Source organism: Camellia sinensis, chromosome 6 (genome assembly GCF_055761805.1).
Source record: "Camellia sinensis isolate YWXY chromosome 6, ASM5576180v1, whole genome shotgun sequence".
NCBI lineage: Eukaryota > Viridiplantae > Streptophyta > Magnoliopsida > Ericales > Theaceae > Camellia > Camellia sinensis.
Genome location: NC_138966.1, coordinates 169,326,911 through 169,340,047, shown reverse-complemented (window position 1 = coordinate 169,340,047; position 13,137 = coordinate 169,326,911). Strand labels below are relative to the sequence as shown.

The 13,137-nt window shown below is 34.5% G+C and overlaps 1 protein-coding gene across 1 annotated transcript; it reads right to left on the bottom strand.

Annotated features, from left to right (window-relative positions):
• Positions 1–352: 352 nt before the first annotated feature.
• Positions 353–12,864, bottom strand: LOC114307564 (UPF0481 protein At3g47200). The gene is made up of 3 exons (XM_082876670.1): positions 12,712–12,864; positions 2,853–2,962; positions 353–1,643 (listed from the first exon to the last, which is right to left on the bottom strand). The coding sequence occupies exons 1-3, from the start codon at positions 12,862–12,864 to the stop codon at positions 353–355; spliced, it is 1,554 nt and encodes a 517-aa protein (XP_082732796.1).
• Between the last annotated feature and the right edge of the window lie 273 nt (positions 12,865–13,137).

Below are 13,137 nucleotides of genomic sequence, written 5' to 3'. Positions count from 1 at the left end.
TTTTCATATTCTCACTATATTTTTATGTATGACTTATGGATCTTCAATGAATTCCATCAACCCAATCAGGTGGACTCTTCGGATCAACCATAACAAATACATCAATAAAAAAAAACTATTGGAACAACCTTTTCTCAATCCCCCAAGATCTTGGGAATTGTTGTAGGCTCTTCGTTCCTTATGGACAAAAGGAAATTTATTGATGATTTATGTAGTACAAGCGGTACAACAAATTCCAAATTACATCTATAAGACAGGTCTTAAAAACAGAGCAACTGATGAACTAACTATACAAGTTTATTTAAAAGGTGAGATAATGTTTGATACTGTGATGACAGACATGATTTAAGATTTAAGGTGAAACATAAGAAAGAATAGAAAATACAGTTTGTAGGATTGTCAAAGCAAGTAGCAGAACAGCAGCAAGAAAGGAAAGCAAAGACCATGGACTGTTCAAATAATTCCGCCTCAAGTTTGCCATCCACACGTTCAACCGTCGCTTACAATGCTTATTCAATTTATTGGAGATTTCTGAATAATTGAATGGGGTGACAGATAACATGATGTTCTTGTCTATCTTGTTCAACATTGTATTGACCACTTCATCATCCCCTATCCAGTTTTGAATAATTCCACTCCGACGAAGTATCTCAACATCTTGTGAAGAATTGATGAGCCAATCCATGAAGGCGATATAGTCACAAACATATTTCGGATAGGCATCTGGTAAGCATTGCTCGTATGCGACTAGGTTTCTAAGGGGAGACTCTATTGTGTCTGTAACTCGTAACTGTGGGATCTCCACTACCCCATTTGTGAAATTTATATCAAATATACTACTTCTATTAACCATCTTGAATTCAACCCCAGCCTCTTGGAGCTCTGTTGCTGAGTCTATAAAGGTCCATGGCACAATCACATTTTCAACACTTCTGCGAGTTTCAGCAAACGGAGAGCACCAACCATCATGTACCAAGTTGAGTATGTGCTTGATCTCATGGATTGGTTTTGCATTAGGAACGTCTAACTTTTGATATGGTAACACATGTCGCAAGAAATTTAAGGACAACCTAACAATGTCATCTTGTGGGCTTTCAACCTTAGTCATGTTGAACAACTCAACGAGGATAAAGGATGGAAGTTGATTCTCAAATAACAATAAATCGCGCCTTAAGACATTGCGAACTAGACACAATTGGTAAATGGGATCATCCACATCTATCAATCCCCTCATCTCAAACTTGCGAAACAACTCGATGATAAAACAACCATCAAGAAGCATCATTTGCACAAATTCATCTGTGTTGAGATTGATGGAGCCTGCATAGGATTTGCACGCTCTTTCTTCCAATTCTCTCATGGCCCTGACATATCTATCCACGCTCGTCTCATTTCTTCGTTTAACAAGCTTTTGCAAATACCATAATTTGTTTTCTTCCATTTGTTTGAGGTTATCTTTACCATGATGGTAAGGACCAATAGCAAGTATTTCCGGTTCATAGGCTTTCTCATTTTCCCTACGGAGTCGGTCTGGCACTCTGAATATACAACACTCATTACGTGTTGGAGATAATTGAGAAAGCTTTTCATCGATATAGAGGGAGACATGATCAGAAATTTGTTTGGACATATGTAAATGTCTCCTGTAAATAGAATAAGATATTTTGTGATAAACAAATTTCCAAGAGTTGGCCAGAATAGTACTCGAATTCTCAAGCCGAAAATCATATATAGAAATAACTCATAGCAATGAAACGTTGGAAAACATTTTGCATGATGCAAAGTTTAGGCTTGAAAAAACAAAATAGGGCAAATTACATTGATAGCCCTACATTTTGCCTCTTATGTTATTTTTGTTTCTACACTTTCAATTGATAATGCTTTAGTGTTTTGATAATTTAAATTTTGTGTCAACTTAGTCTAATTGATAATGCTTTAGTGTTTTGATAGAAAATTATTACTGAATTAATTAAGGGACTCACTAAGTTGAGTAAGTTTATAATTTTGCCCTTACACGTGTAACACGTGCCACATTTTTCATTAACAAAATGTTAAGGATTATAATCAATTGGACTAATTTGAAACGGTCATAAATTCAAGGTAAAAATTGAGTCAATTGAAATTATAAGAACAAAAATGACAAGAACCAAAGTACAACGACTACCGTTATAATTTGCCCAAGAAAATAAATAAAACTCGAGGATCAAGAAAGGAAAATGTTGTACATATGTGCAAAATTAATATTGGCTTCAATCACATAATAATATAGTAATAAATGATCAAAGCACACATAGAGAACACAGATATATAAGATATACGTGACTCGGCGAGACGCCTACGTCTATGGTAGGGGGGGAAAATCCACCATATACAATAAGCATTTCAAGAACAATTCCGCAACTCTCTTTTGTGAAACACTCTAAAACGCTACCTGGAAATAACAATATATACCACTAAATCTTTGGGCCAGGGGCTGCTCTTGGACCTTTTACTCCGGCTCAGAGTCTTGGCCCTCCGCCTTGGTTAAAAAAAAAAAGTAAAAAAGAAAATAAAAAGAAAGAAAAGTACACTGAATGTACAGTAACACAAGACACTTCACAAAAGTACACAATCTCATTTCTCATAGCACTTTTTTCACTCTATACACAATTTGAAAAATCACAGTCCAACAACACGTGTAACTCTTCCTAAAAATCAATAGAAGAAAAAAGAGCCCCCATAACAACCAACATAACAATAACGGGTCCAACAATGGGGGAGAAATCAAGCTTCTAAATATCGGCCGGTACGTTCCGTACCGGCCGGTTCGTACCGGAAAATGGAAGGGCCGAGTCGGATACTCACCGGTATACCGGCGAGAATGAATTTCACGGCCGTATCGGCCGATTCCCGACACGTATCGGCCCGAATCCGATACGTAAACGATTTGTCTCCGATACAGTCCGATACTGCTGAAATTCACCTGCAAAAATAGTTGAGAAAAGCAAAACAAAGCTGAAGAAGTGATGCTCTGTTTTTCTTCTGTTTGTTGATGCTCTGTTTTTCTCTTTCTTTAAGCTAAAGAAGTGATGCTCTGTTTTTTTTTTCTGTTTGTTGAAGTCATCGGTTTGGATGCCTTTAGCTCAACTCTTTTTGGATTGAGGATGTTGAGGATGATTGAGGATGATTGCTCTCCTTTTGTTTTTAGAATTCCGTTCTTTCATCTTGCGCGTAAACATTGTGCTGGTCAAGCCAAGTCGCCACCTTCTAAAGCTTGATGATCATTGATGATGATGATGATGATGGGTTGAGTACATCAAGTGTTTGATTAGGATTTAGTTATAATTAATAAATTAGACGATTAGGTTTTGTTTTTGCTTTTTATTTTTTTAGGTTAGGTCCTTTAGTACTTGTTCAGTTTTGTTTCCTCCATTTGAATTAATAAATAAAGATGTTATTTTATTTCTTTTTCTTTTTCTTTTTTGCTTATCTTTTATTGTTATTTATTTGCTTTCTTTTTGCATTGTTTCATAAGCAGTTTCATAATGCTACATCTACTTGAAATTTTACAAGCAATTCTACTAAAAGCATCATTTTCCAAATTTTATTATTTTTTTTAAGCTCTAAAATCCAAAAATTATTGGAGGTTTAAATATTATTGGAGTTAAAACAAACCATCTACTAAAAGGTTTAAATATTATTGTTTTTTATTAGTATGTGTAGAATTATTCTACACATTATTCTATATTAATTTAAAATTTTATTAACAATTCATAAAGCCAATTGTTCCATTTATTTTAACTAAAATAATGTTTACTAGGTTGAAATATTGACAAAAGGAAGACGAAAATTGACAGAAAAAAAAATGCCAAATATTTCCACATCAATTTTATATTAAAAGTTTAACATATATGCCAAATAAAAGGTTGAGATTAAAATAAATATATATCATTTAGTTAAAAATGAGTCAAAAAAGTGTCCCTACATATCAAAATTTTGATTAAAATGTGATAAATTAAGGCTAAAAGAGTCAAAAAAATGCATAAAATTGAGTTTTAGATGGATTGCTAATGATTTTTGAAATTTCACAGCCGCGACGCCCGATACCCGATACGTACCGGTCGATACTACCGATACCGATACTCCGCGATCGATACCGTTACGTTACCCGATACCGCGATTTAGAACTATGGGAGAAATACTCTTTGTATGTATTGGTAGATGTATTTTATTTTTGATTGTTTTGGTTTGGGATTTGCATAACCTTTTGGGATGTGGTTTTAAGAAATAATGATATTTGTCCCAACTCCAGTTTGATGTTTTTCTGTTATATGTATTGTACTACATTATCTCATCAATAAAATTGATCTTTGACAATGTAAAAAAAAATTACCTTAAATACTGGCGTTGAAGACAAGGCTAGCTAGTCGTGAGGTTTCTGATTAGCCAGTGAAGCTTTTGATCAAGAGGTTGAATCATACGTTCATGCAAATAGAAGAGAAACATATATAAGAACATCTTCATATAAAAGATATTGCTTCTTTCAATGAAGTACAGTATCAATTATAAACTACATATAGCAATATTCTTTTACCCTTCGAACTCTTATTGTGAATGGGCCAGTGATGAAACACTCCCTTTATGCACCAATTTATAGTGTTGACAACAAATTAACAGGAAAATATTATGGGTATTATACTTTGCTCAGTGGAAGAAGAAATGTCGTATGCTCAAACAGCAAAATGAGATGCCACTATTGGAACAATCTTCTGTGTACAAAAAATAAATTGAAATCAAATAAAATAAATAACGTACCGGATTTATTTTACCGAACCGAATGAATATTTAAAAGATCAAGTCGAGTGCGTGACACTCTGTTCTTAAGACAGATTCGCCTCGCTTACGGTACTTATGGATAAAAGGTGTCTATCTCCCAGGATAAAATGATCTTCACAAATTGTAGTAGCACTCCAAACAATTTGTACGGCGAACAAAAACCTTGTGTTCTATATTCTTTTTAATTTTTCCCTAAAATAATATGAAGAATAATTTATGCAAAGGAGCAAAATGGGACAACAAGAAATATGAATTTTTCAGACTATTTTTGGATAACCAAGACTGCTGGAAATGGCAGATATTTATAGGCAAACCAAATTGACCCGAACAGGTACAAAAAGGAAGTGAACAAGTGTAAATTCAAACTGGACAGATACTGTTTGAAATTCAAACAGATCTGTTGGTAACTGCTAGACAGATTTGAATCTGTCTGGGCAGTTTTATAACTGTTCGGGTGTAAACAGTTTTGGATTGTTTAATTTGTTTGAATTTCGGATTGGAAATGGACAGAAATCTTGAATTCAAATTTGAATTAGATTCTTGCAACAATTTTTACAAAAATTTAAATAAAATTAATACTATAACCGACCCATAATCGCGGCCGACACGGCTCGGCCCGACCAAATGAATGGACGGCGGCGGCGCGCATGTGTGCGTATGGTGGTTTGGACTAAGGTTCACTTTGTCCATAACTCCTCCCTTCTACAAACTTGGGGTGCTCCTTGGGACCCAAGCCAAGTTAGTACACTAAGAGCTTATATACTCACAAAAGCTCTCTCAAAGTTTCAATGTGAGACAACCTATTTCAAGGAAACCCACATTTAATTCTTTAATTGTCCATTCCACGAACTCAAAAATGGCGTCAACTTCCGATTCACTCATAAATGGTTTTGACGAACCGTCTTCACCTTGTGACTTGCCATGAGGCAAGAAACACGTCACCTCTTTGGATCCACCCCAAAAGACATTTGGGGCCCACTTAATTTTGGGCTCAAAGTTGGCCCAAAATAAACCTATAAAAAACCAATTATCTAACAACTCCTCACTTCAAAGAATCCTACGAGCATTTCCGTACACTACAAAGTGCTTTTGGAATCAGAAACAGCACCAAAATTACTTTTATTACAGTTTGTGTCAGAAGTTGGGGCAATCCCACATCAACTGGGGAGATGGAGACGGAGACGGACCGACTTCCACTTATAAGTGTACTGGCCCCTCAACCTGGTACAACGTGTTTTCTCTTGAGGAGGAACAAAGCAGTGAGGCCGATGGGGCTTCATGCCCACATCGCCAAAGCAGACAATATTGTGGAAGGCACGCAGGCGCCAGGCACGTGCATTTGGCACTAGAAGGAGGGCCCGTCTCCTCCCCCGCTGTTGCGGGCCCAGTTCGCTAGGGGTTATGTTAAGGCAATCCCACATCGCCTAGGGAGACGAACCGACTTCACCTTATAAGATTATTGGCCCCTCAACCTGTTAGAACGCATTTTCCCCCGAGGAGGAACAAAGTGCGCGTGCTTGGCACCTGCGTGCCTGTCACAATTCCGATTTGGCGAGATGGGCGCGGAGCCTCGTCAGCCTTACGGCTTTGTTCCTCCTCAGAGGAAAATTCGTTGTCACAGGTGAAGGGGACAGTATGCTTATAAAGTGAAGTCAGTCCGTCTCCCCAGACAGAGGTAGAGCCAAAGAAGGCCCGGGGGGTTCATGTGCCCCCCCTCAATTTTGAACTTTTTTTATTTTTGTTTTGTGGTCATATACAAAATTGTATTTTTTTTCTTAACATTTTCTTTAGCTAAGGATTTATTGTATTGTTCATAATAAGTAGTTATTTGATACTTTGGGAGCATTTTTATGTAGTAGTTTAAACCAATAGTGTAGTGAGAAATCTTAAGGATTGAACATAATTAACTCATTATTTTCAGGTAGTTGACAAATTACTTAGTGTGATTTGTGATTTCTCATGCTTTAAGCATCACATAGGCAACGTCATATGATACTCTAAGACTATTTAATAATTTTCATTCAAAACACATCATTTATAAGTAATATCTTCTCTTTAATATTTTCTGTCAAATAAAAATTAAATTAGATTTTATAATAATTTGTGCTATAAATGATGTGTTTTTATTTTCTAAAATTAGAAATTTTGATCCATAATGTTTTGTGCTAAAATTACAAACTTACATCACCATCTGGCACCGAGCTATTATACACTATTATAGAATTTTGATTTGTTCCTATTAATAATGATTTTTAATTTCTTATGCTTAAATTTAGCTCATAAAATTATTATTATTATCTTAATGTTATAATTAATAAGTGCCTCTTCTAACTTAATTTTTTGGCTCTGCCACTGTCTCCAGGCGATGTAGGATTGCCCCAACAAACCAGTGAAGCTTTTGATCAAGAGGTTCAATTACTACAACATATAAGAGGTTTAGAGACCCTAAAAGTGATAATTTTGTTGCAAAAGACATTTAGGGACCAATTTTTATTGCCGTGAGGATAGTCGCTAAAAGGTCATCCCGAAAAGTAAAAAACAAGACTTTTAGCGATAAAATTTTGAAAATGTCACTAATAAATAGACTTTTAAGGACAAAATAATTTGATCTCAAAATGATTTATTTTTTGAGACAAAAAATTTGGTCCCAAAAAAATAATAATTTATCACTAATGTTCAATTTTCGTTGCTAAAAATATAATAACAACATTTTTCACAACAAAAATATTTGGTTCCTAAAAAATAATTTTGTCCCCAAATTTTAGTTTTTAAAACCTTAATTTTTTTCTAGTGAATCATACGTTCATTTCTTTTCTTTCTCTCTTTCTTATTTTACATATATGAATATAAGAAAATTTTAATTGGAAACTCTCTTTTAAGTGTCTCCTCTTGTGAAGAATCTCATTAAGAGTTTGAAATTATTGTGAAAATCTCTACCTATTTATAAGAGAAAAAATTCTTCCAAAAAAACTCAAGAAATCCATGTGGGATTCAATCAAATTCATTGGAGGGAGACTTGAAATTTTGATATCCCTCTAAAATTTTTGCTCTTCTTTCAATCAAATTATTTGGATTAAAATCATATGGAGGGAATATTGAATATTTGATTTCCTTTTCCAAAATTAAAATTAATAATATTTTAAAATATATTATTATATTTTTTAGTAAAAAAATATTAGGAGCAATATTTAAGATAATTTAGGATTTTAATTTTTTAATTTATAATTTTATTACTTATACTTTTATTTCAATATAATTTTAATATATTTATTACGTCACGGTTTGATTCCGGTTCAACTTGACGGTTGAATCGATGACCAATTTATCAGATCCATTTTCCGGTTTGTCACCGATCCGATTTTTAAAACATTGGTTGGAATTAGATGTTGTCTTGGAAGGAGATTTTTTGGTAACCATCAATGCCATCAACTCTTCAAATGATGTGCATTTAGATGTGATGTGGGTCATATCTTGTCTCAAGCAAGGGTGGTCTTTCATTCATTTCGGTCCTCTGCTGCCCAGCTTGTCCGCCAGACGAGGAATATAGTTGCTCGTCGGCTTGCTCGTATGGCTGGGAATTTGGTGGAACCGCTAGTATGGATGGAGGAGGTTCCTCCTCTTTATCCAATCTTGTTCGTAACACACTGTTTTGAACACAAGATTTACGTGGTTCGGCCTCAATGCCTATGTCCATGGAGAGAACCGGAAATTTTCACTAAAATAAATAGAGATTATACAGAGGAGGAGACTCTCTCTCACTCAACTCACACACTCTCTACTGCCTTACACTCTCTGGTTTTTCTTCTCACTCTCACAGAGATATACACTCTCTTGTATATCACTTGTATTGCTCTATTTTCATTCTAAAAACTCTTCCCTTAGCCTCTCCATTTATACACCAAGATGGAGGAAGCTAGAGACCTTAGCTGGCCTTGCACATGGCTAGCTGTCCCTTCACTTTCGGTGTCGTCCATCTTTATGGCTTGTCGATTGGCAGCCACACTCCTTGACATGCTACAGCTGGCTTTACATGGAGGAAATGATCATTTGTTAGTTGGCCATGTGTTGTGCCAGCCAACCTCTCCACTTTCTCTTCAGTGTATAAATGGAGAGGCTGAGGGGAGAGTTTAAATGAGAGAGCAAACCAAGAGAGAGTGAGTGATGTGAGGCAGAGAGACCGTCTCTCTCAGTGTGAGAGAGGGAGACAGATGAGTGGGTGAGTAAGGTTGGTGTGAGCTCCTCCTTTATTATAATCTCTCCATTGTTATAGTGATAACCTGGTTACTCTCTCGTGGACGTAGGCATTAAGGCCGAATCACGTTAAATATAGTGTCTCCTTGGACGTGTGTATGTTTTTCTAATTGATATAATTTCTGAAAGGTTTTGGACGAGATCCCAGATCCCCAACAGTTCGTGCAGAAGCGGTGTCCTGATTTGGTTTATTTGCTTTACTGTTCTCTTGCTACGTTGTTTGTTTTTGCCTGGAGGCAAACCACTATCTAAATAATAATAATAATAATATGGACCAAAGAAAGCAAACGGAGTGTTAATATCGGTATTTGCATAACACCCACACAACAATGCCCACCAATTATAATCTTGCATGTTGTTAGAGTAGGTTTTCTAATATTATGTCTTCGTTTGGGAATATCTAAAATAATTTGACTTTTTAGTTTTTAATTATTTTAGTCTCGTTTGATTTTTATTTATTTATTTATTTATTTTTTTGACTTTTGTGAGGAAAAAAGTGTAACGATTATGGTTTAGATGTGACATTTTATCTTATTGACCTATATAACCAATTTTGTCTTTTGTGCTTTTTTAGCCAAAAAGTTAAAAATTCATGAATTTGGATGAGAATTTAAAAAGAAAAAATAAAAAGATAAATGAAATATGAATGAAATATAATTATATTACATTTTTTTTCCCTTCAAAATCTTTATTTAAATCCATGAAACAAACACAATATAAAAATTAATTATTCAATTTTAAACATGTGTTTCCACATGAAACAGACCTAGTGGAAAAAGAGAGATGACAATTTTTGGTGGTTTTTGGGAAGAATTGTAGTTGGGTTTTTTCTCATTTTTTCCACTAAAAGACAAAAATTTTGCAAAATAAAAAAAAAAAACACATCCAAACAAAATATCACATCCAACCTCATAATCATTTCACTTTTTCTCTCACAAACATTACATCCAACCACAAAAAAACTCAACTCTCTTCCCAAACACAATTTTTTCTTCAATAATATCCTACATAAAAAAAAAACATACATAAAAACCCACTTCCCAAACACCATCTTGTATTACTCAGCCATGCATCCCAACCAATCCCTGCCTCACTTGGTTTTTCCCGCTTCTGGTGAGCAAGTAGAGATAAGTTTTTCTCCCAACAATGCTAGGTATCAAGAAAAACATTTTATGAAAATAATCATGAAAGCTCTGTGACCCTTGGATTACACTTAGAATAAAGTACCATACACTAATCAAGGTAATCCAACGATCATAAATTTTTCATGATTATTTTCATGAAAAAGTTTTCATGATCCCTAACTTTTCTCTTTTTCTCCCCCACTCCATTTTACACCTGCCTCTGCCTTACGTGGGAGCATTTTGCGTAGTTTTCGGGATAAGTACTTGTAAATTGATTCACACACTTAATTATTAAAAATATATATTTTTTAAATATAATAAGATTAAAATATTTAAATTTTATAATTATCATTCATTTACACTTCATTATTTTTCATTTTACATCTTTAAACTTTTATTAAATATAAATTTTGGATTGGATTCTCTCAAATGTTTGAGTTTAATGGCCCTATTTTGAGACCGATTTTGATGATTTGAATCATTCACGTTTGAAGATTTGTTAAGTAGAATATTCATAAAAAAAAATTAAGATGATCAGATATCAGTAGTTATATGTTTGAATCATATTTGTTTTAAATTATTTTTTCAAGAATAACCATTTATTTTTTATAATGCAAATCTGATTTAAACATATAACTACTGATATCTGATCATCTTAATTTTTTGCATGAATATTTTACTCAACAAGTCTTGAAAACTGAATGGTACGGATCACCGAGATCGGCTCCAAAATGAGCCCACAAATACTGAGATATTTGAGAATTGACTTTTTTTAGTGACATTTTAACTTTTTACAAAAAGATGTGTAAAAAGTAAAGAGAATGATTTGACAACTTGTAGTGATTTTTTGACTTTTTCACTAAAAACCAAAGTCCCCAAACAAGGCTTAAACAGTCTCTCAAACTAAACTGAGATGGCTAACTTGAAAAAATTTAAACCCATAAATTTATTTGTCCATTGTTATTCAAGTCTAAAAATTATATTCACTTTCAAGCCTAATGATGTGACAATCAATTAGGATATCTAAGACAATAATTTCTCTTTCATATCTTCTCTAATTATCAATTAATTATATCACTTACGCATCATTGATCTAAAAAGATCTAGAAAATAAGTATAAAAAGTAAGCTTATATATTATTTTCTAATTTGTTATCTGTAACTTGCAATATTACTTGTTGGTGGTTGTGTTCCTAGACTTATTGTTAATAATACCGCCATTCCTACAGTTAAAAGATTAACTCGTTCCTACCCTCCTCCCGCTTCGTTTTAGCGACCTACCCATCCTACCTCTCCCCGATTTGACAGGACTAGAACAGGAGACGATAAACCCGCCCCGCCCCAATGCCATCTTTCTGAAAGACCCACCATAAATTTTGTGGAGGCTGGTGTGTTAGTTTGTTACTAATGGATGAAAGAATTTCGTATACAACTTTTCAAACAACCGAATTTGTACATAATCTACTGATCAATCTTACACAAACACAACAGTTTCTTTCACAATTAATCAACAACAATAACTTGGTTCAACATTTATGAAAGAAAGGATTTATGAAAGAAAGGAAACATGGTAAAAATTGTCTGCGTCAAAGTGAGTAAAAGTAACACAACAGCACCAAGAAACAAAATGATTGCCCACGGACTATTGAAGTAATTATGCCTTAATTTCGCGGTCCATATGTTCCAATGCCGTCTACAATGCTCATTGATATCATTGAAAACTTCAGAGTAACAAAAGCCATCGCGAGACATAAAGACACAAGTAGAGGCTTTGGTAAACATGGCGCAAGTAGCTTCGTCATCGCCTAACATGTTATTGATAATTCCATTACGACTGAGCAAGCTGACATCCTTGGACGGGTTGATGAGGCAAAACATGAAAGTCAAATAATTTGTGACATATTTAGTGTTCGAATCTTGAAGATGCTGCTTGTGCGCAATTATGTTTCTAAAAAGGCACTCGGTCTTTTCTTCAACTGTGAATTGTGGGATTTCCGGTGCCCCATATACAAACTTTATATTGAGCAAAGGGTTACTATAATTACCCTTCTTGAATCTAATCCCCGCCTTGTGTAGCTCTGTGGCACAATGTATGAATTCCCATCTCTTTTTCTTCTTTCCATTATTTCTTTTTGCGAGCAGTTTTTGAAACGAGTGAGAGGTTACATGGTGTGCTATAGGTCAAGAACATGCTTCACATCATAGGGTAAAACTAAAGAGGAAGGTTTTAAAATCATTTCAGGACTGGGCGATATAGTGTAATAGTAATATTCCCTAGTGCAAGAATAGTATCGCACGGCTAAATCAATGATATTGTCACGGGGGTCTGGAATTTTCGTCATTTCAAACAATTGTACGGGGATAAAGAATGGAAGTTGATTTTCAAATAACAATAAATCACGCCATATGATATGGTGGATCCACTCCATTTTGAACAAAGGGTCACGCACATCTTGTATACTTGTGATGGTGAATTTGTGAAATAACTCAATGATAAAATAGCTGTCGAGAAGCATCATTACCACAAACTCATCTTTATTAAGGCTTACAGAGTCTGCATAACATTTACGTGCTCTTTCTTGCAAATCTCTCATGGCTACAATGTATCTATCCACGCTCGTCTCATTTCTTCGTTCAAGAAGTTGTTGCAAATTCCATAGCTTGTGTTCTTCCATCACTATGTTGGCTTTATGGTGGTGATATGGGCCTATTGCCAGTATTTCTGGTTCGTAAGCCTTTTCATTTTGTCTGCGAAGTTGATCATAAACTCTAAGATATTACATTCACAGTGAAGAAGTTGTATATGAAATGAAAAATATCTCTTAATACTTTCTCAAGTACAGAGTTTACTATTTATACACAATATTCAATTAGTTATGTAACTATCCTATATCTAACTTTATAACTACTAACAGTTACAAATATAACTACTAACAGTTACAAAACAG